The sequence below is a fragment of the Homalodisca vitripennis genome, chromosome 4 (assembly GCF_021130785.1).
Source record: "Homalodisca vitripennis isolate AUS2020 chromosome 4, UT_GWSS_2.1, whole genome shotgun sequence".
Taxonomy (NCBI): domain Eukaryota; kingdom Metazoa; phylum Arthropoda; class Insecta; order Hemiptera; family Cicadellidae; genus Homalodisca; species Homalodisca vitripennis.
Window position 1 is genome coordinate 99,569,138 of NC_060210.1, and position 24,516 is coordinate 99,593,653.

Here is a 24,516-nt window from a genome sequence, read left to right on the forward strand (position 1 = left end):
ACAATTTGTTGTGTTTTATAAACATGAGTTGGGGATGGTTTGTAGGTTAGCTAGCTTTTAGGGAAATTAACCTAAAGTAGGTTAATTTTGTTTAATTCATGGCTAATTTTAAACACTAACAACATAGAAGTATAATAAAATAATTATAAACTTGGGTAATTTGCTTATATTATTTATAAAACACAAAATCTCTAAAGAACCGCCAGAAAAATCAACGCAGGAGGGAGTATGACCATGAAAAAAAAAATAACGCGTTAAAGGGTTAACAAAGAGAGATAATTTATTATAAAAATATACTGTTGATATTTGTGGCTTCGCAATGATTTACTTAAACCTATTGTAAGGAGGTACAATATTGTGTTTATTCCTAGCACTATATGAAAATGATTATGTGACATTCAGTATGTAACAGTATTGAAGTTATCAAAATCATTGTTTACATACATTTTGTTAGACAGTAAAAGCCGTCATACTTGAAGTCTTAAAGCTATTTTTACATTATTCTTGATCTGACGAACCAACCATTACTTTGATAACTTTCTTTTGTAGAACTAATACTGTGGAGGTACAATTGGCACTTCCATAGTAATTGGCCTAATGCCATAGGGTAGCAGAGAATGAATGAGGTCATAATAGATGGTAATCAATGTTTTATTACTCACACAAGTTTTATGTTTCCTCATCAAGTATATAATTCTAGAAAGCTTCATACACAGGCACATTATGTACTTTATCCATGACAGTTTAATATTTAGACACATGCCAAATAATTTTACGGACTCAGTTTCATTTACAAATTGAGTAACATTACAAATTGAAAAGTAGATGAACTCAGTCTTACTATTATTTACATGAAATATATTTACATTGAACGAGGTTTTGGCCAGCTGTACAGCCCTTGTCAGTTCTATATCCTTATAATTAATATTACTGTTTTTGTTATTTCTATTTTGTGACATATATTTGGCAGAGTATTTTCTATCAGTAAAGGCTTTGCTTAATTTATCTATAGCCTATATCGATCAACATCGGTTATGATGATGTTATCTGTACATAATTGCTCAGCTCTAATTAATAGGCTTTTTTGTTATTGATTTTTTTGATGTGAATATGTATATTATTGAAATAACCACTCTTACAACTGTTTTCAACATGTTATTATTTACATTTAAGTACTTATCGTAACCAGTTTTTCAATACCTTTTGAATAAAATGTTGCTGTCTATGTACATAATTGATCGAAGCGATGATGTGTAACCCTATTTCATTGATATCCTTTTTGTTTGACATTGACATAAGAAACCCATGTTCCATCACCAGTGACTTTGTTGTTAATAAATACTTCTTCATAGTACGAGATAATAAACTTAAGAACTGGACCCATTCTCTTTGTTTTGAGTTTATCAGTCAAGATTTTGTATACTAGTTAAGAGCACCCAGTGACACAGTGATATCCATTGATACTTCCAGATGTGCCTTGAATGTAGCTACAGAACACCACTAACATTGTGCCGCTATCCTCTTCCATTCAGTGATTAAATGATTCTGTAACTTACTTTCTGCCGACTCTCGTATGAAGGATTTACAATAAAATATAGGAGGAAATCATCTTTTCTAATCAGCTGAATTTCGACCAGTTTCCTAGATGTTTCACTGATTTTTCAGTGGCAGTGTTAGTGCAACTGTTTATCCTGTTGGTAAAGCTAACTAGTGCAACAATGGCATCATTTGATTGTCATCGACACAGTAGTTCTGATGATGCCACATTGGACTCGCAATACTTCTGATATAAAATAATTTGTTTTGTAAAATATGATTATGTTAAACAGTTATAACACTACATAAACTGTAATATGTGCTGTATTATATATATGTCCATTACTTTATGTCAGTATGAGGCATGACAATCCATGAAAACTCTGTTAGTACCAATGATGCCAACGTTGTAGTACTTATGTCAAAAAAGTTAATTTTACCCATAAGATTGATTGCTCTTAATGATTATAGGCAATAAATGAAACTGACAAAATAGATGGATGTGACACCCCTGTTATTGGGCCAGGTTTTCAATGGCCTAACATAGGCTTTTGATAACATAAGCTTTCAAAAATATGTAATAAAAAAAAACTTGGAGGATGATTTATTTATATTTCCTTAATTCACTCACATATAACTTTTGGACTTGTTTTCTATGGTGCCAGTATGTTAAATGAAGTACTTGATGTACAAAAAAAATAATCACAATTATACTCCATTTACATTGATTAGATTCCACAAAGGACCATTTATCAGAATTTAAGATCCTAACCGTTTTTGGCCAGTATGTATGTAAAACAAATCAACAGCCAACTACCTACTCTTGGTTCAATTCATCATTATAACAGCAGAAGCCGTGATAAGTGTGCTTTTTCCTTTCACAGGTTATAGCTGTTTACAAAGAAGCCATTGTATGCAGGAATTTAATTCTTCTATTAACTCCTAGTAATTTAAGAAAAAGCAATAATTTTCAGAAATTAAAAACCTGTATAAAAAGAGTACATATCCAATCGAAGAATTTTTTGAAAAGTTACTAATGTTTTACAGTTACATGTTAGGTGAAAATAAAATATTTTTTTATTGTATGTATATTAAGTATTAATAAAGCAGAAAATGTGAAATGTATTTACTGATTTAATAGTCTAAGAGTATGAATAGCATTTTAAATAATTTCTCTACAACATTTAAATAAATATTGATGCTATTTGTATTTTACCATGTACCTTTATTGAATAAAGTTGATTGATTTATTGAAGTAGATAACGTTATTTAAATTGTTATTTACTGTAAAGAAGTATTCCCTGTGACAAACAGTATTATTTAGTTTAGTACTCTGTAAGATCTTGGTATGTAGATTTAAATAATTATTATTTTTTCATTTTTTACAGAAAATCCTGAGTGACTATGAGACCGGAGAAAGCAATAATGAACATGGTGGTAAGACATTTTTTTAATTAAAATATCATAGTATATTTAATGAATGTATCAACAATTAACCTTATTTATATACTAATGCTGTACAACTTTAGGGCAACTCTAATATGTTTGACTACGTTCTTCATACACAATTGTCAAAAAAAAAACATTCTAGGTTTGAAAAAGAGAACCATCCTCATCTTTTCCTTCGTGTTAACTTTTTTGTAGTGATATTCATTCACTGAAAAAATATTATATGTTTGTAGTTACATGAATCAGAAGAAATTAAATACAGGCTATTCATAAAGCAACATCCATTTTGTTTATAAAAAACACCAATAAGCATAATTGATATAATCATGTATAACTTCAAACTTGGATATGAAAGTAAAAAATTCAAATTCAGTTTAGTTTTTATGGATTTATCACATTATACCAAAAGTAGGTATTTAGATCGAGATAAACATCTGGAGATTTTCCCTATACAATGTTCGTGGTTAATTTTAAATTTATAAAATTCTTTTTCTACAAGGGCAATCTGTCTAGGGAAGTTGTAATGATCCTGTCTGAGTTGGGTACAAATGGGAAACGGATGGTTTTATCTAAAAACCTCTTTGACAGTATCTTGGAAGAAAAACAATTTGAGTTTTTTAATAATTGTTATTTATAAATCACCTATATCAGACTACCATACATTTTTTTGAAGTGACTACTTCTTTTGGCAGGCTATGGATGTATGTTTTGCACTGGGGAAAACTTTCATTTCGTGTCACGGAGCGTCACGCTTATTCCCTATCTAGCTGCTATGGGCGGGACTATCGTGGCCATTTTGATTTCAGCAGGTTGTTTCTCTGTTCAGTGGCTATCCAGGTGTGCTAGTGAGATGTTACTGTCGCTCCTTGTTGAAGTGACTACTTCTTTTGACGGGCTATAGATGTATGTTTTGCACATGCTTTCAAAGTAGAATGACAACCTTAACAAAACGTAAACAAACTGTTATATAAACATGTCTGTCAAACCATCAAAAATTGACGTTAATGAAAAATGTCAGGAGAGATTCAAAGTGAAATAGAAACCTCAATAACATACAATATTGTATATAAGGAAAATAATGAAACCCTTTTTAATTTAGTACTGTTTAACAATGATTTGTTTTCTTATATTACTGTTCATTCAGTTTACTTACATTATTACAGGCATAAATGTTAAGCTTTAATTTAAAAGCTGTCAAAATTTACAAAATCTACATACTCTGCTATTAGAAGTTATATGGAATTTAACACACTAAAAAACTTCCAATACCAAACAGTTGTTGCAAAGAGACTGAAATATATGGTAAATACTTGTTTGAATAAATCTACAAACTACTAATTTATTTATTAATAAATCCAATGTAAAATTGAGTAACTTACGGGATAATTTAATAACAGTATTTAAAGATCTTCAAATTCTAAATTGAATTTCAGCACGGTTAATATCAATTCCTATTCCAGTTCATTACTAGTTTCGTCTTGACGAGATTTAAAAAAGGATTAAAAGTAAAATAATTAAATCTTTTATAGCTAACAAAGTAGTATTAATCCTGGAAGAAAATTAGTCTTTCTGTTGATTATAATTACAACCTTTACTCAATTACAATGGGCCTTACCTTCATTCACTTAAAAAATAAATTACGTAAACACAAATTTTAATACAAATTTTATTGAAGAAGGGTCAAGACTATTAATTGACTTTTTAAAAGATAAATTAAATTTAACAAAGTCAAACGGTAAAAACTTAAATACAACGAGACATGTAACAACAATAGCTGCTGTGTGTACAAGATATTTAGCGAGATATTATTCCAGAATTTTAATTTCTTATTTCAGTCATTATAATTTCAGTTTAGTGTATAATGACAATGAAAATGAAGCAATTACTTCATAAAATACAAGCTTTTAGTGAAAATGATACCAATCAAGATATTTATTCACAGCCCGTTATAAGTAGTCACTTCTGTCAATCAGTTCTGCAACTACCTTTCCATTTTTATTTTTTACAAAATATTCTTATAATAAAAAAATGAGATAAATATTGGCTTTAATAAGATTACAACACAATTAAATTTATTGAAAGACATCCTGAAAAGTCATAACATGAAATAATTGTAGTTTATTTTCTTACTAAAGTCACCAAAATTTCTAAGATGGCAATAGATAATTTCTAGTAAAAGATATTGAACAATTTAATTTTCAAATAGAAGGTGTAATTTGCTTTTCAGATTATGATGATCAACATTTATATATAAACTAGCGGGCCCGGCGCGCTTTGCTGCGCATTTCAATAATTTTTTGCAAAAGTTGCCCGCGGCTTCGCACGCAATTTCCCGTTGAAAACAGTACACTATATTCACTTATTCTTTTTCTATCACATTCTAAACATTGCTGAGATAATTGATAGTCGTTCCATCGTGAGCCTCTTGGGCGTATTATGAAGGTATGTACCATATTCCTGCCTCTATCTAGCTGTTACCCACGGCTTCGCACGCAAATCTTAAGAACCGAAGTCCTTATATTACTTAGTAAATTTTTTTTTTTACTATAATAAATTTTAGATTAAATTAGTTATATCTCCGATGCCACGATTGAGCTTGCTTTGTTGTCTCGATCGAGAGAATATGTACACACGGAGTTTTGAGAACCATACTTCTGTCAAAAAAAACAACTAAGGTTGATTTTATAACATTCTTTATATTTGTAGCCAACGTAAGATAGTAATTATGATATCTGCATTACTCTTCTGATCAAGCATGAGCATGGTTTATATTAAATAAATATTGCAGTTAAAGGTGAATTTTTACGTCAAATTTGAATTGTATTATCTGGATAGTAAAGTCTATGTTTAGCAGTGATTGCAAAAACAGTTTAAACAAAATTTGTCGTTTCTCTTAAGCTTACTCTATGCTTTAAAACTATAAGTGTAATATATGTTTACAAAGAACAGCTGATTAAAAATTTGAAAAGACGTTAACATATGTTTGCTGCAATGCATTTCTTATGGGTATTTCTGTAACCACTGGGGCGGAATCCTGAATCGGGAAAGGGATGGGCATAGCTTATAAACCTTCTCCGTGGAAAAATACATATACGTACAAATTTTCATCATGATCGGTCCAATAGTTCACGATTCCATAAAGGACAAACATACAAACATTCATTTTTATATATATAGATAATTCAATATTGAAAACCAATGAATAGCCAAAAAGGAGAGTGCTCTGGAATTTAGACTGGAAAATATATTAACAGTTTTCATTGTATATTTTAAGAAAAGAATCATGAAAAGAAGTATATAAAGCACCTGTGGAATATAAAAATAGTATCGTTTTTTGTATATATTGTATTACTACTTTGAACAGGCTTTCCCTAAAACATTAAAAGCAAAAAAGTAGCAAAAGAACTTGGTTACTTAATAAAATTAAAGAACAAAAATTCTAAAATCACAGACCTAACAAAATATTATCAGGAAATTTTAAATTTGCAGTTAAGAGAATTATTAAAAAATAAACAAAAGAATTCAACAGAACTTACATAAAGAGTAAATAAAGTATTTTGAAAGAGAATAAATAATTCATCAATGTCTATAAAACAGTCTGGAATATAATTAATTCAGGAGTAGGGGATATCAACCGCAAAAATATCAATAATACTATTTTCAGTAATGATATAAATACAACTAATGACCCTACAGATATCTCAGAAATATTTCATTCTCATTTTGTAAATACTGCAACAGATATTATAGCTACCAATAGTGCAAAAGCCAGTTGTATTACACAATTTAATTTTATTAGCAATAGTGATCAATAATGTAATGGTAAAACAATAATTCAGGTTAGTCGTATAAATGAGCTAGAGATTGAAAGAATAATCCTTTTTTATAAATCACAAATTCAAATTGGATATGATGAGGTGCCCATCACAGTAGTAATGGAGGCCATAAAGATTTTTTATTAAAGATTTAAGCTATTTGAAATTTATCATATATACTGCTTATTTTCCACATCAATTAAAATCTTTGAAAATAAAACCAATTTACAAAAACAGTGCTTCTAAAGATGTTTTTAATTACCAACCAATAGCCTTGCTTTAGTTATTTTCTAAGATAGATAAGAAAACTGTTCATTTACAAGTATTCTCGTACTTAGAGCAAAACAAGTTATTTGATAGTTGTATTCAAAATTGCTTTAGGGCTGGAAGATCAATAATTACTGCTGCATTCTATTTTTTATTGCATCTATCATTCAGTTAGTGGATTGGAATGAATATACGAGGTACGGCTAGAAAATAACTGAATTAGTATTTGGTGGAGCTACAGAACTAACACAATAAGGAGTCGTGCGACTCCCCCACCCATCCTTCCTTATTTTTCGTCGGATTCTGTTCTTATTTCACCAGTAGCATCTGTTATAAGCAGTTTTTTTAAGAACACTATTACTATTTTGTTGGTAGATCTGGAGTATAACAAGTAAATAAATAGAGGCAAGTAAACTATAAAAACGTTTTACATTTTAAATATTAATTTAATAATTGCTTTATACAAATTACCTAAAATTTAACTGATCATATCTACTCACCGTTTATAATATTTGTTTTAAGTTTTATACAAGCCAATTAGATATATTTGCTAAAAGTCTAGTGGGAAGAATGGACTTGTTTATCTTTTATTAATACGTCAAAATGTAGACTTAAATTTAAAATTGTAACATGATTTTTTTCTTTTCATTTTGAAGTTTGATCTGTATTTTGATTTGATGACTGCCACAGCTGAGAAGCCTGCCTCACAATGGTAGAAAGTCCCAAACAGTATCAACATAAGCAGTGCTTTCCTGGCAATTTATGGGTATTGCTTTTCGATGTTACACTACAACTCTACAAAGGAGTTCATTTGAATCCAGTCTAACTGTTTGGAAATGAAATATCTGGTGTTCACTTTCTTTAATGTTTAAAGTGTTCAAAGGGAGTATTTCTTCATTAAATGGATTTGATATCTACTTTATAGAGTTAACATCGTTGATAGGGAGATAATCATCAAAATACCTTTGAGTTCAGAAATATACTGCAAAAACATGTCATTACACACGTCTTCCACATTAAAATATATTTCTTCAATAAACTGTTTCAACCTTGTGTAATATTCCTTAGCCATGATGCCCTTCCACAGAACGAGGTTCTTTTTAAAACCTTCCATTTAGTCTGAGAGTTTCAAGATATTTTTTATTTCCTTGCAATGATTTGTTCAATATATTCAGTTATTCAAACAAATTAGTAAGAAAAGCTAGCTTCAACAGAAAATCCTTATCAATAAAGTTTTTGGCACTGGTATGGTTTTTTCATCCTTCAGGTAAACACGTATATGTCGTGTCTCAGCTCAAAAGCCAGTCCTAAAAAGGGAGTTGCCAAGGAACAACTAACGAGAATAAAACACACAAGTGGTCAGATCCCATGTCCTTTTACGTATGTTAAAAAGAATCTTGCCTTTTTTAATGTAGTTGACCGATCACAATTGTATATTGTGCAGTTCCTTACTGTAGCCTTGTCCAACTATAGTGCAATCTCCTTTCTTGTAGAAGTGCGAAACTCTGAGTGACAGAACGCACACTGAAGAATTTAACGAATTTGTAGCGTGTCCAGTTGTCAAGACAATATGTTCCAAGAAATAGTGGTGAATGCGCCTATGACCTCTCACCAGAGCGCTATCCATGCTATAACATAGCAATTCCTGTCAGTTGTGTTTAGCTTTTATTTTTGCACATTCTTGAACTAAAAATTGCATTTATCGTAAAATAATTGTCTTATTTCAGATTTGTTGACTGACTCCTCTGAGAGCTCTTCAGATGAGGACATTGGCTCTAATACTCAATCAGCTTCTAGAAAAACTAGCCTGGTTTGTATTTTTTTATTGTACAGTATGGCAGTATATTAATTTATTATAAAACACTTACGTTTTCAAAATTAAGCCCAGATATATAGGAGTTTGCCATAGTAATTTTGTAATATTTTATTTTATAAAAAATAAGTATCTATTTTTTATGCTGTTACAAACTCAACTTTTCTGGGGATCAGTCAATGATGAATCAGTGGGAAATATCTAATGTTTGCACATAAGTCAAGTGATGTATCATTTAAAGGTGTTAATGAGACAAGATCAGTTATATGAAGCAAATAAAATATTAAAAACCCAGAATAACATATTTGTAATTTAAACATTTTTAGTATTCAATATTACTCAGTGAGTTATATAACATTGTACAAAGAGGTTTCTCAAAAACATGTTTGTAAAATATGAATTTAGGATAAAGAGAGGTAAAATGGGGTCTTATTTAAACCATATTTCCCCTTTAAATTCCCTTTTTTCCAGCACATAAATTCTTTTTATCCTAAATTTATTTACATTAAATTTTTGGTTACTTTACCCTCAGGGTTGTTTAAATTTAATTGTTTTATCTTAAATTATGTCAGATTCTTAACTACTCAGACACCTTGAGTAAATTATGCTGTAAAAATAGTTTTTTATTCTGTGTATTGATGTACTGAGTTAACTTAAAGTCGTTAAAAAAGGTTGCTCTATTTCCAGATGCGTGGGGTGTAACATGTAATTTTTACATAAGAGAGGTTGAGAGAAATGTAGTTTAGAATCTCGTAATATCAAAAAGGAGATTAAACCATTTAAATATGCTAATTCATTAAATTTCCCTTATGTTTTATGTTTAAGTCGTGGATAAATAATATTGTAAAATATCTCTTTAGGTAACAGCTATATCTTAACTGTACTGTTGTCACTAGACATTAATATTTTTATTACTTAATGTAGTTTAATTGAAAATAACAGTGCTTTTTTTCCACATATTACAGTACCTGTGATGCTCTGTTATTTCAGGAATGTTTGGAGATCGAGTCCTCGTCCGACTCTGATGGCCAATCTGAGAAGTGTCCCATTTGTCTTGCAAAGTTCAGTGATCAGGAGATTGGGACTCCCGAAGCTTGTGACCACTATTTCTGTGCACCTTGTATACAGGAATGGGCCAAGGTAGTTAGTGCCTCTTATGTAATGTTTAAAATGTCGCACATTAATTCAAAAAGAGTTATTTTAGTGCCATGGCCGTTTCCAAGATTCACATAAGATGTGTTTAATATTTTTAATGTAATTTTTTGCTTAAAAAATAAGTTTTAACTTTTTTTTAAGTACTATTTTTTTTTAATTATATTCAATATTCTCGAAACCTTGAAAATTACTGAACGTCATATAGATGTTTTTGGAGGAAAATGATAGAAATATAGTTTTAATGTAATTAAAATTAGAATTTTAAGTTGCAGTGCTTTAGCAAAAATGTTATTTTAAAATAATTATTGAATTAATCGTATATTTTGTAAAATATAATGCCTATGTTGTATTAATTTTCGTTAATTACTAAACAAATAAACAAATTTTATGAACAAAAATGTTCATCCATTTTTTAGTAAAGTTCATGTTTAAACTAAGTTTTGTTATGTACAATTGTATTTTGTTTAGATTTAGTTCATGTGCACTTTGTAATTGACATTGTTATACTTAGTTTGTTCTCAAGAAATGTTGATTATGGCTATGTAACTTAAGTTATTGTTCACAGTAGATAAATAGTTCGTTTTTAAATTTAACATAACAACTCTTCTTTTTGTTACTATTTTAGGATTATTATATATGAAAGAAATTCAAAAGTACAAAAGTTGCCCAATTTCATAAGAAATATAGAGATATAAATAACTTTGTAAATATACTATGAATAATGCATAGTAGTAAAAGTTGAATGTGAAATTTTATTCAATTAGCTACAAACGTAATAGCATCCAGGTGAGTGAAATCTCAATATTTTGCGTTATGAAACCTCTTTTTTCAATTAGTAGCGAAATTAACAGAAGTTGCATTCAGAAAATTGGTAATATTATGGAAAAACATCATCGATGTGTCACATGTCGATGCAACAGATCTAGGATTAAAAAACAATGTTTATACAAAACTGTCACTTGTAACAACACTCGAAAAGTTTGTAACAATTTTTATAGTTTTAAGATGCCCACAATACACAAATCATTCTTTAATGTAATTCTCATTGTAATTTATCTCACAAATAAATATGAATTAGTATAATATATCTATTACAGATAGTAAATGTGGTAGCTGCATAATTAAAATCAATTCTTTCAAATTCCCAAAAACAGGTGTAACGCTAAGGAATGATAAAGTGATTGCTTGGTGGGTTAAGTAATGATCTATTTATATGATCTTTATAGTATATTATTTTATCATTAATATATTTCAATGGTCTAATTCATAGTAATTGTTACAGAATGTAAATACGTGTCCTGTGGATCGCCAGCCCTTTACTTTGATTCTGGTCCGTCAGCAACTAGAAGGCAAAGTTATCCGTCAGATTCCAGTCACTGTTCCGACAGAAACTATAGAGATTCCAGAAGATGCTACTTTCTGTGAGGTGTGTATATTTGTACTGAGATTTTCTTCTTCATGTTATTGTCATTTAATCAAATAATTTTCTCTACAGTTGCCTGCATTGTGAATGTAAGCCTGTGATATTTTGGAATTAGTGTCCAGTTTCAGCGAGCTAGCAGATGAGGTTATTGAACAGAAAAAGAATGGATCTTTGTCTTTCTGAAATTAAACATAGTTTTCAATTTCAAAATTCCTTATTTCTAAAATGCAAATGTTGCACATGGAAGTGTCAAGCTTACAACTTGATGTTTAATAGTTTAAAATAGACAAAAGTTACATAAGTTTCTCAACATTTATGTTGAAGGGAAGTGATAGTTGTTATTTTTAGAAGTTGAAATAGAACCAAGAATAAATAGCCTGTATATAGTGTTAATATTTTTAAATTTATAAAACTTTTTAAAATGAATTGTCATGTTTTATTTTAAGAGTTATTCTTAAGGTTTTTTTTTTTTTTGTTTAAATATAATATTGTCTAAATTATTCTTTGTAGTTGCTCCAAACGTCTTCATGACCCCACTATAAATCTTCACTGGCAAAAATAAAATTAAACTGTTTGTTCGTATTTTTAAAATAGGACATTATCCTAAGTACATTAGCATATTTCAGAAATGTTTCAGACATTTATTTTTAAAAATATAGGCCTGTGCCGTATATGGTACTATGGGAATTGACAGAGTTACATATAACGAAAATTTCATTGATAATTTAAATTCAAATACAAACATCTGCTTGAGTTAGCAATTATAGATCCATTATAGTCTTACTCAAGAAGAAGTGGATTTATTGTTGGCTGGCAACTCTTTTGATGGGAAGGTCACAGAACTCTTTATCAATACTTATTGCAGATGTTGAAGGTCGCTCTCGTTTAGAAATATCTTGAATGAATTGTTATACCTACTCTGCAGTTTCAATTTGAATTCACAAAAGTCCATGACACTAAAACCATCGAAAAAAAGAACAATTTAAAGTGGATACAAGTAGTCCATAATATAGTGCATGAAAGGGTGGCCCATTGGTCGCACAAACACATTTTCATTCATAAAACTGTTATGATACAGTACATGATGAATACATACTAGAAGATAACTTACCTAGAAATAGGTTAAAGATACAGAAATATTTGATAACTTGAAAAACTGTATGTTAGAGCTAAGCTGGCAATCACTGTACTGAAATAGTTTGAAGATTCACCCCCAGGGTGCTATGAGTCTTCAACTCTGATTGGTGAATTTGCCGCAGATGGACCAATGAGTTGTAATGTATGAAATTGAAAAGTATGTTTAAGTTAAAAATTAATTCAGTAGAGTCTTGGTTACCCGATCTTCTGGGGGAATATTTCATGTAAACTAATTTTACGCAAATGTTGTGCGAGAGAGTCCCTTTCTTTTGCCCGACGGAACGCCTTATATTTGCGCACCAGGGAACAGGTTGGTAACCTCATTTTTGCTTACATAGCTCTTTCACTGAGAGGTCATCTTCTGCATCGTTTCCCTCTTTTGTTACTGCCATTTTGTTAGGTTGTTGGTTGTGTTTTGATTTTGCCGTGTCTAATAGTTGTGGCAATGGCTTCAAAATGTAAAAAGGTGGTTGTATCAATGGAAAAAAAACAAAGTCTTAAAGAGATTAGACAATGGTGAAACTTTATTAAAAGTGGCGCAAGATTATAACGTGAGTAAAACAACAGTAGGAGATAGGAAGAAGAATTGCAATGGTATTTAAAAATTGTGTTCTCAGTGAGACACAACAACTGCTTTGGAAAATTGGAAGACTATGAAAAAATGTGAGTTTGAAAAAATAAGCGAAGCTTTGTATATGTGGTTTACTCAATATAAAGATAAAGGTATTCCGATATCAGAACCAATCTTACAACAAAAAGCCATAAAGTTTCAAAATGAACTTAACAAAGGTAAACCTGTCATTCCGCGGTCAGGCAGTATGTGGGAATGACAGACTCGGAATCAGATGCTTCGTCATAAGTGTCTGTGGATTGGTCGAATCTTGTATTACTTGTATTACTCGGGCCTTTACACAATTTCAACGTCATTTTTATCATTTTCTGTGTTATCCGACCTTGCCGTGGCCGGTTTAGGTCGGATAATCGAGACTACTGTACATATGACACTCTGGTCAGTAAGAGGATAAAGAAAGAGTTCAAACAAAATCTGTTAATGAATATAGGCTAAATAAATGTTTTTTAATGTTGGTATGTTATGACAAAAAGACATGTTCTTAAGCGTGGAACTTCTGTAGTTAATTTTAGTTTCTCAATGTGCTTATTCCAACTCAGACGTTGGTCAGTATATAGTCCTAGGAAGTGTGTGCTGATTTAGCTTTTGATCATTGTGAGTTAAATTTAACCAATGATTCCCTTGTTTTTTCCTTTTTTTTTGAACTGTCTTAAATCGTTTAAAGTTAGATTTTATAAATTTGAAATTAAATCAATATGTTCTATTAGGTAGTTTAAAATATTTTCTAACTCTGTGTGAATTTCAATTCTTTTTATTGTGTTTGTTATAATGATCAAAATGTGAGCTATTATAATTCAAACAGTTTGCCATTTGGTATATATGTCAGGTTTTTATTAATATTGTTAAAATGCCATAAGAATAAAGAAAATCCTAGTCTTAATATTGATACTTGTGGAACACCCTAATTTAATTTTTACCAGAGTTTTGTTGTAAGTGAAGTTATCATAAGCGTATTGGTGTCTGTTTGTGTCCCTTTACCCATACACAATTTGTATGAGTCTTTCTGTATGAGATTTTAGTGTGAAACAATAAATAGTTAAATCAATGTTATGTAATAATTCATTTTATTGTATCTTCACTGTGTTTTATACAGTATAAAATTTATGTTATTTCAAAATGATAACCAACCATTAAAAAAACTTTCGGGTAACAGTTTAAAAAATTTGTAACAATGAAAAGACATTTTAAAACGGAACAAGAGAACATAAATTAAATTAATGTTTTTATTTTATAGCGGATTAATTTCTTCATAAAACCAAAACTTCACTTGAAAGCACAACAACCACCAAAGTACAGTACTCACCTAAGCACTGTGATAAATTGAATAGTATGTTATGTATGTGATGACTCCCATTTCTCTTCAGTCTCCTACAAAATTGTTGAGCACCAAATGTATATAACGTCTTAAGCTTTGCAGTGTGAAAACAACAAATTTGTCGCCTTCAGCTTAGTTATAAAATTATTCATTTATATCCGGTCTTAATGTGAAAGGTTTAGTTGGATATGTTATTGTATAGGACATTTTTTGTATGGTTTCCAAAATATTTTCTTATTTTTAAACTATAGTAGCAACTACCTTATGAGAGTAGAAGTTTAACTTTATGATGCTGTTACAGGTTTGTGGTCTGAGTGACCGGGAAGACCGCATGTTGCTGTGTGATGCATGTGACCATGGCTACCACATGGAGTGTCTCAACCCTCCCCTGGACCATGTCCCTATTGATGAATGGTATTGTCCGGAGTGTGCACCTCAGCGTGGAACAGTCAGTGTCTATAACCAATATTCAGAATTAGTTTCTTTAGCTAAGTATTTTTAACTGTGAAACTGATATGAATTTTATATTATGACTCATTTAGTGTCTATTAACACATGGACTGCTAAGAAAAAAATTGGAAACTTTGTACAACTGAAACAAACTATTAATAACTTTATGCTAGTTGAAGTAGTTTTATTTGATCTAAGAAATAATGCTGCAACATTATTCAGTAGAGGAAAGTATATTATTGTTATTCCAGGATTCAGTGGTGTTCCCTGCATTCTGTACAAGGTTAAACATGAAGGCACACATAAACATTATTTGATGCAAAGCACAGTAACTAAGGTGAGGGGGCAACAAAAACTTGTCCCCCCCCCGTGGTGTTATTAACCTGTTTTATGCTGTTGTGCACTCAGCATAAAAGTATTATAGTTTGTTTATATTTGGTTTGAAAAAGAATCAGATATTTTTTTACAAAAAAAAACCCAGGAAAATTCGCAAATTAAAAAAATGGTTTTGATTGGCCACCCTGTTACTGTTACTGTGATGTTACAGAGCAGGAGAGTTATCCCGTAATTTAGGCTCGCTCAGTGATGGAATACTAGCATTGTTATCTCTCTTATTTACAATGTTACAGGGCACAATGCTTTGTTCGTCACAGAGTAGGAGATTTTTCCGCTGAAACAGTATTTCCATTTTTAAGGCTAAATTATTACAATTTTTCTAAACATTTTTGTGCCAGTATTGGATAATGACATCTAACATCATCCGAATTGTTACATGTTGTTTGTCAATATAGGAATGGTGGACTAAATTAAGTAAACTTTCTTGTGTTACAAAATTTTCACAATAGAAACAAGTTTTAGTGTTATTTTGTTTTTAATTTGTGGTAGGGTTTAAGTTTTTACATGTGTTTTTAAGTTTATTAGTGTTTGCTGAATTGTTATTCCGTTCATAGATGCGTAGATCTACTGGTATTGATCATAGCATACACACAGAAGAACAGGCAAGTGAGAGAAATGAGAGCCAGTCTCGTGACAGGCCGAGGCCTCGTATGGTCCCACGTACACGACACTCTGAAAGAGTTCGGACCACTCTACGCAATCGCAGGGTCAACAGTCAACTTTTTGGTCATCAGGTAATTTGAATATCTCCCAAAGATATGGTGATGATAAACTTTACAGATGAAGTTGTGAGGGATGACTTTATGACATGCAAGAAATCGGTAATGTGATGGGCAACAGTGAATTTCTACCTTGCACACATTAACTTGTTTTTGAATCAACATTTATTAAACAGTTTTTGTACTGATCTTGATTGTATAAATCTAAATTTGTAGAAAACCATAACAGTGACTGAAAATTCAGTTACTTTTTACATCTAAGTGCTTTAGGATGTCTTTGGTGACTGAGTAGGGCTGATGCACTATCAATTAAAAATATAGACTTTTTAAAGGAATTTCATCTGTTTGGTTGAATGAAACATTTAGTTTTTAAAGGTGATTTATGTGGTTTTGGATAATTGTAAAATATATACGTTTGTATGTTTTAGTTTTTAGAATAATGGAATAAAAAAATATGTATAGAATCTATTTTAAATGCATGTAAACTCCTTAAAAATCTTATATTTTAACAAAAAAACAATAGTTTTTTCTTCAGGCGATTACATCCTCTGGAGTGGAGTCAATGGAAGGGGACGGTAACCCAGTAAGACGCAGGGCCAAGCCAAGAAGAAATAGAGTTAGGAAAAGGCTGCCTGGAATTAGAATCAAGAAAATAGTTACAGATGATGGTGTGATTGAAGTAAAACTTAAACGTAAAAGGAGGAAAAAGGTAAATGTCATCGATATGCAGGATATAATTAGTAACTAGGCTTATGTTTAATTAAATTAGTAGTAATGCAATCCATTTGTTATATCTTCCACTATTTTGTGGAAGCTCTATCAATTAAGCCAAAGAATTTTAAGATTAGAATGAGAAGCATTTTAATAACTTTGAAGGTGTGTATATATTTATAATATACACATATATATACATGTGTATATTATAGATTATCTGTACTTAGAGAATATTTAATATTCTACACAGTTGAAATATTTGAGTAACCATTCTCCTAGGTTTTTGGAATTATTATAAACTATGATGTTGGTCTGTCAGCTGACATAGTCGTTATATTCATAATTTACTTCTAAAATCCGAGTACTATACAGTATCAACTGTCATTATGTGACAACGGTGCATGTGAGCTACAACAATAAATTGAGTACTGAAACGTTCTGCTCAAAATGGCAATGGAAAGAATGAACAATATTGAAATGACACTGTTCAGCAGCCAAAATTGTTATTTTATTTCAAAATTATTTTTGTACTCTGTTCTAATATAAAAACTTATGTAAAATTTAAGATAAGTCCTATATAAATATTTTTGAAATTTATACATGTTTTTATTTTCATGGTGTTTTAACCAAAAGAAACCTAAAACCTGCAATTAGTAAGGATATCATATTTACAATCCAACAATGTAATGTTATAATCAGCTGATTAGAGCAGCTAATATATTTAAGAAAAATTTCTTAAAGTTGATATTGTTGGATTTGTAATTAAATTGTCTAATTAAAATGTAATAACTCTATTTTTCATGTAATTTTTAAGATATTTGTTTAAAGTTTTTAGAAAGCCATCATTTTGGAAATGAAGTTGTTTTAACCCTAGAACTGGCGGTCATTTCATCCTGTAGTGTCAGGCTGTTTTGGAGCTTCGCGCAAGGTTTTTTAAAAAAAAATATTTAAAATATCAAATAAAAGCAATATAAATAAAAGTATACATTTTTGTGTTCAGGATTAAACGTATAATATTACACTATATAGTAAAATTAACCATACAACATTTTTTAATAAACACTTTTTTTAATCAAATATAAAATTTACGAAAAATATTTCTTAAATTTGGGGGGACCATACCTAGCAAATGAAGTTATAGTGAGATATATTTAAAAGTGAGATAGCCATTCTGTGTCAAATTTTATCTAGTTTCAGAAAAACATAAACATTTTACACATTTGTGAAAGCATCATAAAGCTATAGAACAAAAAGCAGCGATGCGTATAAATTCTGAAAATCGGGTGTACACGTAAGACTTTGGTAAAACAAGTTTTGCTAATACATTTATCTATGAATACATGTTATATTGCATATTTTCTTACTTAGAATAAAATAGAATGTACAGTACTAATGAAATAATTTCCATAAATTATTTTTTGAAAAGTAAAAAAAGTTACATTTTGCCATTATTTAATAATTTTGCGAAAAATTTTCATTCAGCAAAATATAAAATGGTTTCTAAAGCTTGTACTATAACAAAATTTATAAATTTATGGTTTATAATATAAGTAATAGGAAATATTATGTAGTTAGAAAACTATAAATATAACTAAATATATGGAAAAATTATAGAATAACCCAAACAGTTATTATATATAACCAAAGAAATTGCAGGAAATGTATATTTTATTGTGAAAACTATCTATTTACCAAAACTAAATAGTTACTTCAGAGCTAAAAGAGTGCTATAAATAACATTTGGTAAGTGAAAACAATAACAAACTATGTGAAATGAATTTTAGCCAAGTCATTTTGCCATAGCCTACACAGAGCCAATAATTTCTCAAACATATTTCAGTAAATAGAAATTGATTTATTCTAAAATATATATGTTTACACTACTACGACATCCAACAACACACTACATATTAAATACGACACTAAAACACGCATAAAACTATTAAAACTTACAAATATCCACAGCTCGACACGAAAGTGATACCGAACGGTCGCAGCAAAATGGCGGTCACAACAAACGGCGTCGCGTTTTCTTTTACGTTCAAAATAACAAGCTTGCTACGTCATAACCATAATACAAAGAGGAATAAAACTTATCTGTCCCCTAGCATTTTTCTTCGTGAATCCAATGGTGCATGAATTAAATCGATACGTTGCCGGAGTATATTGTAAAAAGTAATTATACAAGGGAATGTTTGACCGACAAACTTTTGTCGGTTAACACTACAGAAGCAGCAATGACCGACAAAATTTTGTCAATTAACAATTGGAGGGTTAAAATTATTTTTTTATAAATAGGCCTTTAATTTGTATGTATCAGCTTTTTTAACTCGAGTTTGATTATTTAACGGCCAGATCAAGAAAAACTTAGATTTAATGTGTTATTAGAAGCATTCTATGTAACAAAATTTCAGACAGTATTATATAAAAAACAAAAGTACAATATTCATTACTTTGTAATGATGCAACAACATGCTTAAAAGTATAAGAAAATAAGATTCTAAAAATAAGGTTGTGCTATGTGGATTACTTGAAAACACTTGGAAAAATTTTCTGAGCTGTGGAAAATATTTTCGCTTATACAAATATAATATACAAAATACATCTCTTATTTTCTCACATGAAATGCAAATTTAAAAAGCGGGTTTTCTCAGATGTTATTGTAAAAAATTTATTTGAATAAAGCCTTATTTTTTCCCCAATAGAAAGTGAATAATGCTGCAATATCTTTTGGTGGTATCCAAAAACTCCACATTTGCCATAAAATGTTGACTTCTATTGAGGTTTAAGGTGGAAATATGATAAATATTTCGAAGAATCAATTAAAAAACCTGGAAGAAGAAAAAAATACAAGTGGAAACTAATTTTTAAATACAGGCATTGGAAGAAAAAAGTTAAAACAATTAAAGTAGTCAAAAAAAAGGAGAAGGATAAAATTAATAAATGATAAATTAAGTTCTAAAAGAGAAAAGGCAAATAAAGAGTATTTAATACCTTTACATGCCAGTCATTGTCAATATTGTCCATTACACATTATATCAAACTATTGAAATACAATTGTATGTCGTAGATAGTTGTTTCAATCTCAAAAAGTAGTTTTTCTGAAGTTTTTTAAGTACTTTTATTCTGTATTGAATTATTGTTCTTGTATTATTTTCTGTAAATAAATTGTTTGTTTATAACTAAATAAACTTGGGGAATGTTGGCTTGCTAAGGAGATGGTGGATAACAATAGTTTTAAAATACAATTTTTTATTTAACTTTAAAAGTTCTCCAAAATAACTATTTATTATAAGCTGATAATGTGAAAATTGTTACATATACTCATTGAAAATCAGGGAAATTAAATCTAGTATTTTTGTTTAAACGCTAATAAAGTATATATTTTAAAATATATTTTGTGTGTTTAAAACATAAAGCATTAGCTTATTTACAAGGCGATACTTTTTCTATGCCATAAAAAATATATTAAAAAAGATGTAAAATTTAAGAAAATCATATATTTATGTAAATTATACCACTATACATGTGACTTTTTGGAAATTTTACAATTTTTGTTTACAGCCATTTTAAAAATATAAATTTTTACTTTTAATAATTTTTACCTAGCAACTTGTGCTCAGTAAAATGCCTAATCAGAATGCATAAGTAAAGCGTATAAAGTAATTCAAGGAGGTCCATAACAATATTTTATTTAAAGCATATCATGTTGGATATAAACAAATGCAAATTCACAAAAGAAGAAATTCTAGTAGAAAGGGTTAAGATATTTTTAACTATAATATAATGTGTACAGGTTACTCTTATAAAATGTATGTGGACTAAAACTTATCAATTATTTTCTTAGAAACGTAAAAATCGCACAGTGAGGTCAGCACCTCGCACCGTAAAAGGAAGACTAGCTAACAAACTTGGAATGTGCAAGCCGCGTATGACCAACCAGATGATACCAGAAACACTGAATAGACAAGAGTTGGTCAGTGCTCCCATCAACCATCAACGACACCAAGCGGGTATTCCTACACTTGACATCTTTGGACGCAGGGATCAACTAGACTATTTCTCTGGGTTGGTTTATTTATAATAATTATCATTACAATGTAAACACACATTTATCGGAGTAAACATCTAGCCTACTCCATAATGGTTTGTAGTTTACTAGTAATGGGCAAATCCAGAATTTTAGAATCTGGAATCCAGTTCCAAATTTTCAAAATCAATTGCCCACTCTCGCAATTTGAATTCTAATAGCTTTTTTTAACTTCAGAATTATTCAAACAAAATTATCTCCAATCCAATTTCTGCCAGTTTTAAATCTTTGGAGACTGTCCAGTAATATGAAAAGTAATCCAAGAATACCATTCTATTTTATAGGAATTTGCAGAGATTCACAGGAATAGCTACATGTTAGGGACTAAGTAATGTTCCCTACTTTTTACTTTAATTTGGTAGTTCATAATATGGGATTCTAGAATAAATTCCTTTAATCTGTAAATAAAATGGGCACATATCTGTATTAGTTGTAAAATGTATTTGAACGGAAAAACCCCTGAGTTGTGATAAGTAGAATATTAAGACTGGTAATTTTCATATTGCCGATCAGCAGTCATCTGTGAATAGACACAGCAGTCTCGCAGAGATGCACAAACATATATGTATAAAATACTAACTGCAAGAAAAATATTTACGAAGTATGAAAATTTGTTAAAGTTACTAAACTTTACCAATCTTTTATAAATAAATCATTAGTTTTCTAGTTTCCCGGTTGTTATTAGGTAAACTAGGCAGCAGTTAAAGGGGGTGGTAGAAAGAAGATAAATTTGCATAAATTATTGTCCTTTCACTGAGCAAAAAAGTTAGATAAATAGGAAGAATTTTATGTTGTAGTGTTCCTATAGAGTGGAGCGATCAAGTTCGTGGTGGGTATATTTGATCTTAGTTGTTTCAGCCATGATAATGCATGCATTGTTCTCTAATTTTGGCTTTAAGTCATAAATTAATAATATTAACTTTTTTAGTGCCTCAAAGGCAATTATAGAATTATTGTTCAACGTGACTTGCCCCCTTTGCCCCCCCCCTGATCCACTACTAAATCATGTGGCAAGATAAATCAAGAAAGATTGCTTATGTAGACTTTAAACTTTGCATGAAACTTCATTTCTACATAGACAAGAATGAGTTCTATTATATTATATTTTCAACCATGGTATGTGGCCTCATTTTCTTTTATTTTTATCGGTCAGAGGAATGTTAAACTTTCGCTTCTGTAATATTGTTTGTCTGTCTATCGGTCCACAGGAGAATAAAATGAGCTGTAGACTTTAACTTTTGCATGTAACCTCAGCGAAACCTGTTACACAACATGTGGTGTGGCTTACTCTTACATTGTTTATCTGTTTACTATGCGTATAAAATAGATTACATATAATCATTTTTTTAAATAAAAAATACCAATACAGGTTAAATGGAAATTCAGTTTTAATTTCTTTGTATTAGAAGCCTTATAGAAGTTAAGTTTAGAAATCCTAGGTAATATACCTCCTATTATCAACTAAATAAATACTATTGCTTCATGTATTGTTTTTTATTAGAGGACCTGATCCACTTTTAACCTTTATTCTACCTGTCCTCATGGGTCATTGGCTTTTGTGTAAATCCTATCAAGTAGAATAAAGAGGAGACTCTTGATTGATACTGATTGATGGTACTAATAAAAACTGTATGGTCACAGACAGGATTGGAACCTGTGCTATCTCTAACTCAGATCCAAATTCCAACAACTTAGACTGTGTGACAATGGCTGTCCCAGCTTTAAACATTATCTACAAGGTTTGTACTTAATTTTATCACCTTTTTTTTAGAACTGATGAAGAAGATGGAATAGAATCAGTGGATGGTGGTGTTGGATTATTATCAAGAGCCCGAGTAGCAAGGCCCCATGATCATTTCATCAATCGTAAGAAAGCTGCAACCATCTTGTCTTCAAATTCCATTAAAAAACCACTCAAACTTGAAACACTTTCATCACCATCTAACGGAAATCTCTTAGATTCTATTCTTGATAGTCAGACACTCTGGCATTCAAAGAAAATGGAAATCAAAAGTAAATCTGATGGCAGTCTTCAAGTTATATTACCTAAAAAAACAAAAACCGAAATATGTAAAGAAACAAAAATAGATGTAAGGAATACTGTTGCACCAGTGGTTGAGACTCCTATGTTCCCTGGTGGAAGAGGAAACTCGGGAACATATAAACCAGACAATTCAAGTAAAGGAGGAACAGGAAACAGTCAAAGTGCATCTAGAAGTAGCTCAGAGCAGTCATTTACAGAGAGCAGCAGCTATCAGTCATCTGGCTCAGGTGGAGCAGGTTATTCAAGATATGAAAACAATGTTGGGCCCGCACCACTTAGAGGTGTAGCTCCAATCCGGTTCCGTATGAATATTCCTCCTCGAAGACCAAATATCCATTCATATCCAACAGACAATATCCCTCCACCTCCTCCGTTACGATTGAGATTACCGATAGTAGAAATGGCCTTTCCATCAACAAACTCGCCTGAATCATCTCCTACTAGGGAAGAAGAAGAAATAGATATTTACAGTGATATTGAACAAGAGGCAAATGTGAATGAACATGAAACAGAGGAAAAATCATTTGGAGTATTGGAACCACCTCCAGAACCTCCATTTTTGATGACTATGGAGCCCCCTCCAGAACCTCCAGCTATTCTAATGAATATAAATGATGATGCTAGCGATGATGAGCCCAGTGGGCTTGTAATCGATGACCCACCACAAGGTGATGTGTACGATCCTTGTGCTGTTAACTCAGATGATTCTTCTGCTGAGGATACACCTCTGTCCAAACCTCCAGGTAGTGTATTTAATGTAAGCTAGATTTAATGTCCAAATACAATTAAACATTATTTGTAATTTAAACAACTAAAAATATAAGTACAAATGGATCTATATATTTTAAAAAGTGTATACACTAATATATTACCAAATCCAAATCAGATAAAACATGAGACATACTATCAAGTATGATAGTCTACACTTGTTCAATACATAAGCAATTGTTCTTTATAATATTGAAGAATATCTTCGAGTAAAAATCCTCAGCCTTACAAGTTTTTCTAAACATTGAATTAATTAAAACCAAGATTTATAAAGAAGACCTGGAAATAATTAAACACACACCCAAAAGCAGAAAACTCTACACCTTAGAACAATTTCATTTATTACAACAATTAAGACAGAACACACAAATATCCTGAATGTACTCTCAAACTAACATTATATTTGGTGCCTTAATGAAATTTAACGAACACAAATTATAATTTTTCACCTCTAAATAGGTACATGACAATATACGAGTGTCAATATGAAAGCTCCACTTCAGATACACTTTAAATCATTCAACAATCCCAAAACGAGTGATTGAAATGTAAAATAAGTCTTCCTATTTGCATCTGTTATTGAAGATGATTTAATCTCTGTCGAAATTGGTCTTGCAACAATGTAATAATGATTGTTAAGTAATCATTTATCTATTAATGCTAGAGGCTTTCACTATGTGTAATAATCAATTTCTAAGTTATTGAGGTTATTATTTCTGGATAATATCAGTAAATAAATACATTTATGAAACTTATTTACATTAAATAAACAATATAAAAGTTAACTTTGTATA

At 30.3% G+C, this 24,516-nt stretch overlaps 1 protein-coding gene across 5 annotated transcripts in view; it reads left to right on the forward strand.

Annotated features, from left to right (window-relative positions):
* The window catches only part of LOC124359827, a 124,876-nt gene that overhangs the window by 71,181 nt on the left and 29,179 nt on the right, over nucleotides 1-24,516 (forward strand). For 4 of the 5 annotated variants that reach the window (XM_046812888.1, XM_046812892.1, XM_046812889.1 and 1 more), the window contains exons 4-12: nucleotides 2,925-2,973; nucleotides 8,795-8,877; nucleotides 9,871-10,020; nucleotides 11,318-11,461; nucleotides 14,843-14,989; nucleotides 15,942-16,121; nucleotides 16,630-16,815; nucleotides 20,668-20,888; nucleotides 22,682-23,697. In XM_046812888.1, the coding sequence (XP_046668844.1) occupies nucleotides 2,925-2,973; nucleotides 8,795-8,877; nucleotides 9,871-10,020; nucleotides 11,318-11,461; nucleotides 14,843-14,989; nucleotides 15,942-16,121; nucleotides 16,630-16,815; nucleotides 20,668-20,888; nucleotides 22,682-23,697 (2,176 nt within the window). The remainder of the gene's footprint in view (nucleotides 1-2,924; nucleotides 2,974-8,794; nucleotides 8,878-9,870; nucleotides 10,021-11,317; nucleotides 11,462-14,842; nucleotides 14,990-15,941; nucleotides 16,122-16,629; nucleotides 16,816-20,667; nucleotides 20,889-22,681; nucleotides 23,698-24,516) is intronic. The other variant, XM_046812891.1, reaches the window with a different exon arrangement.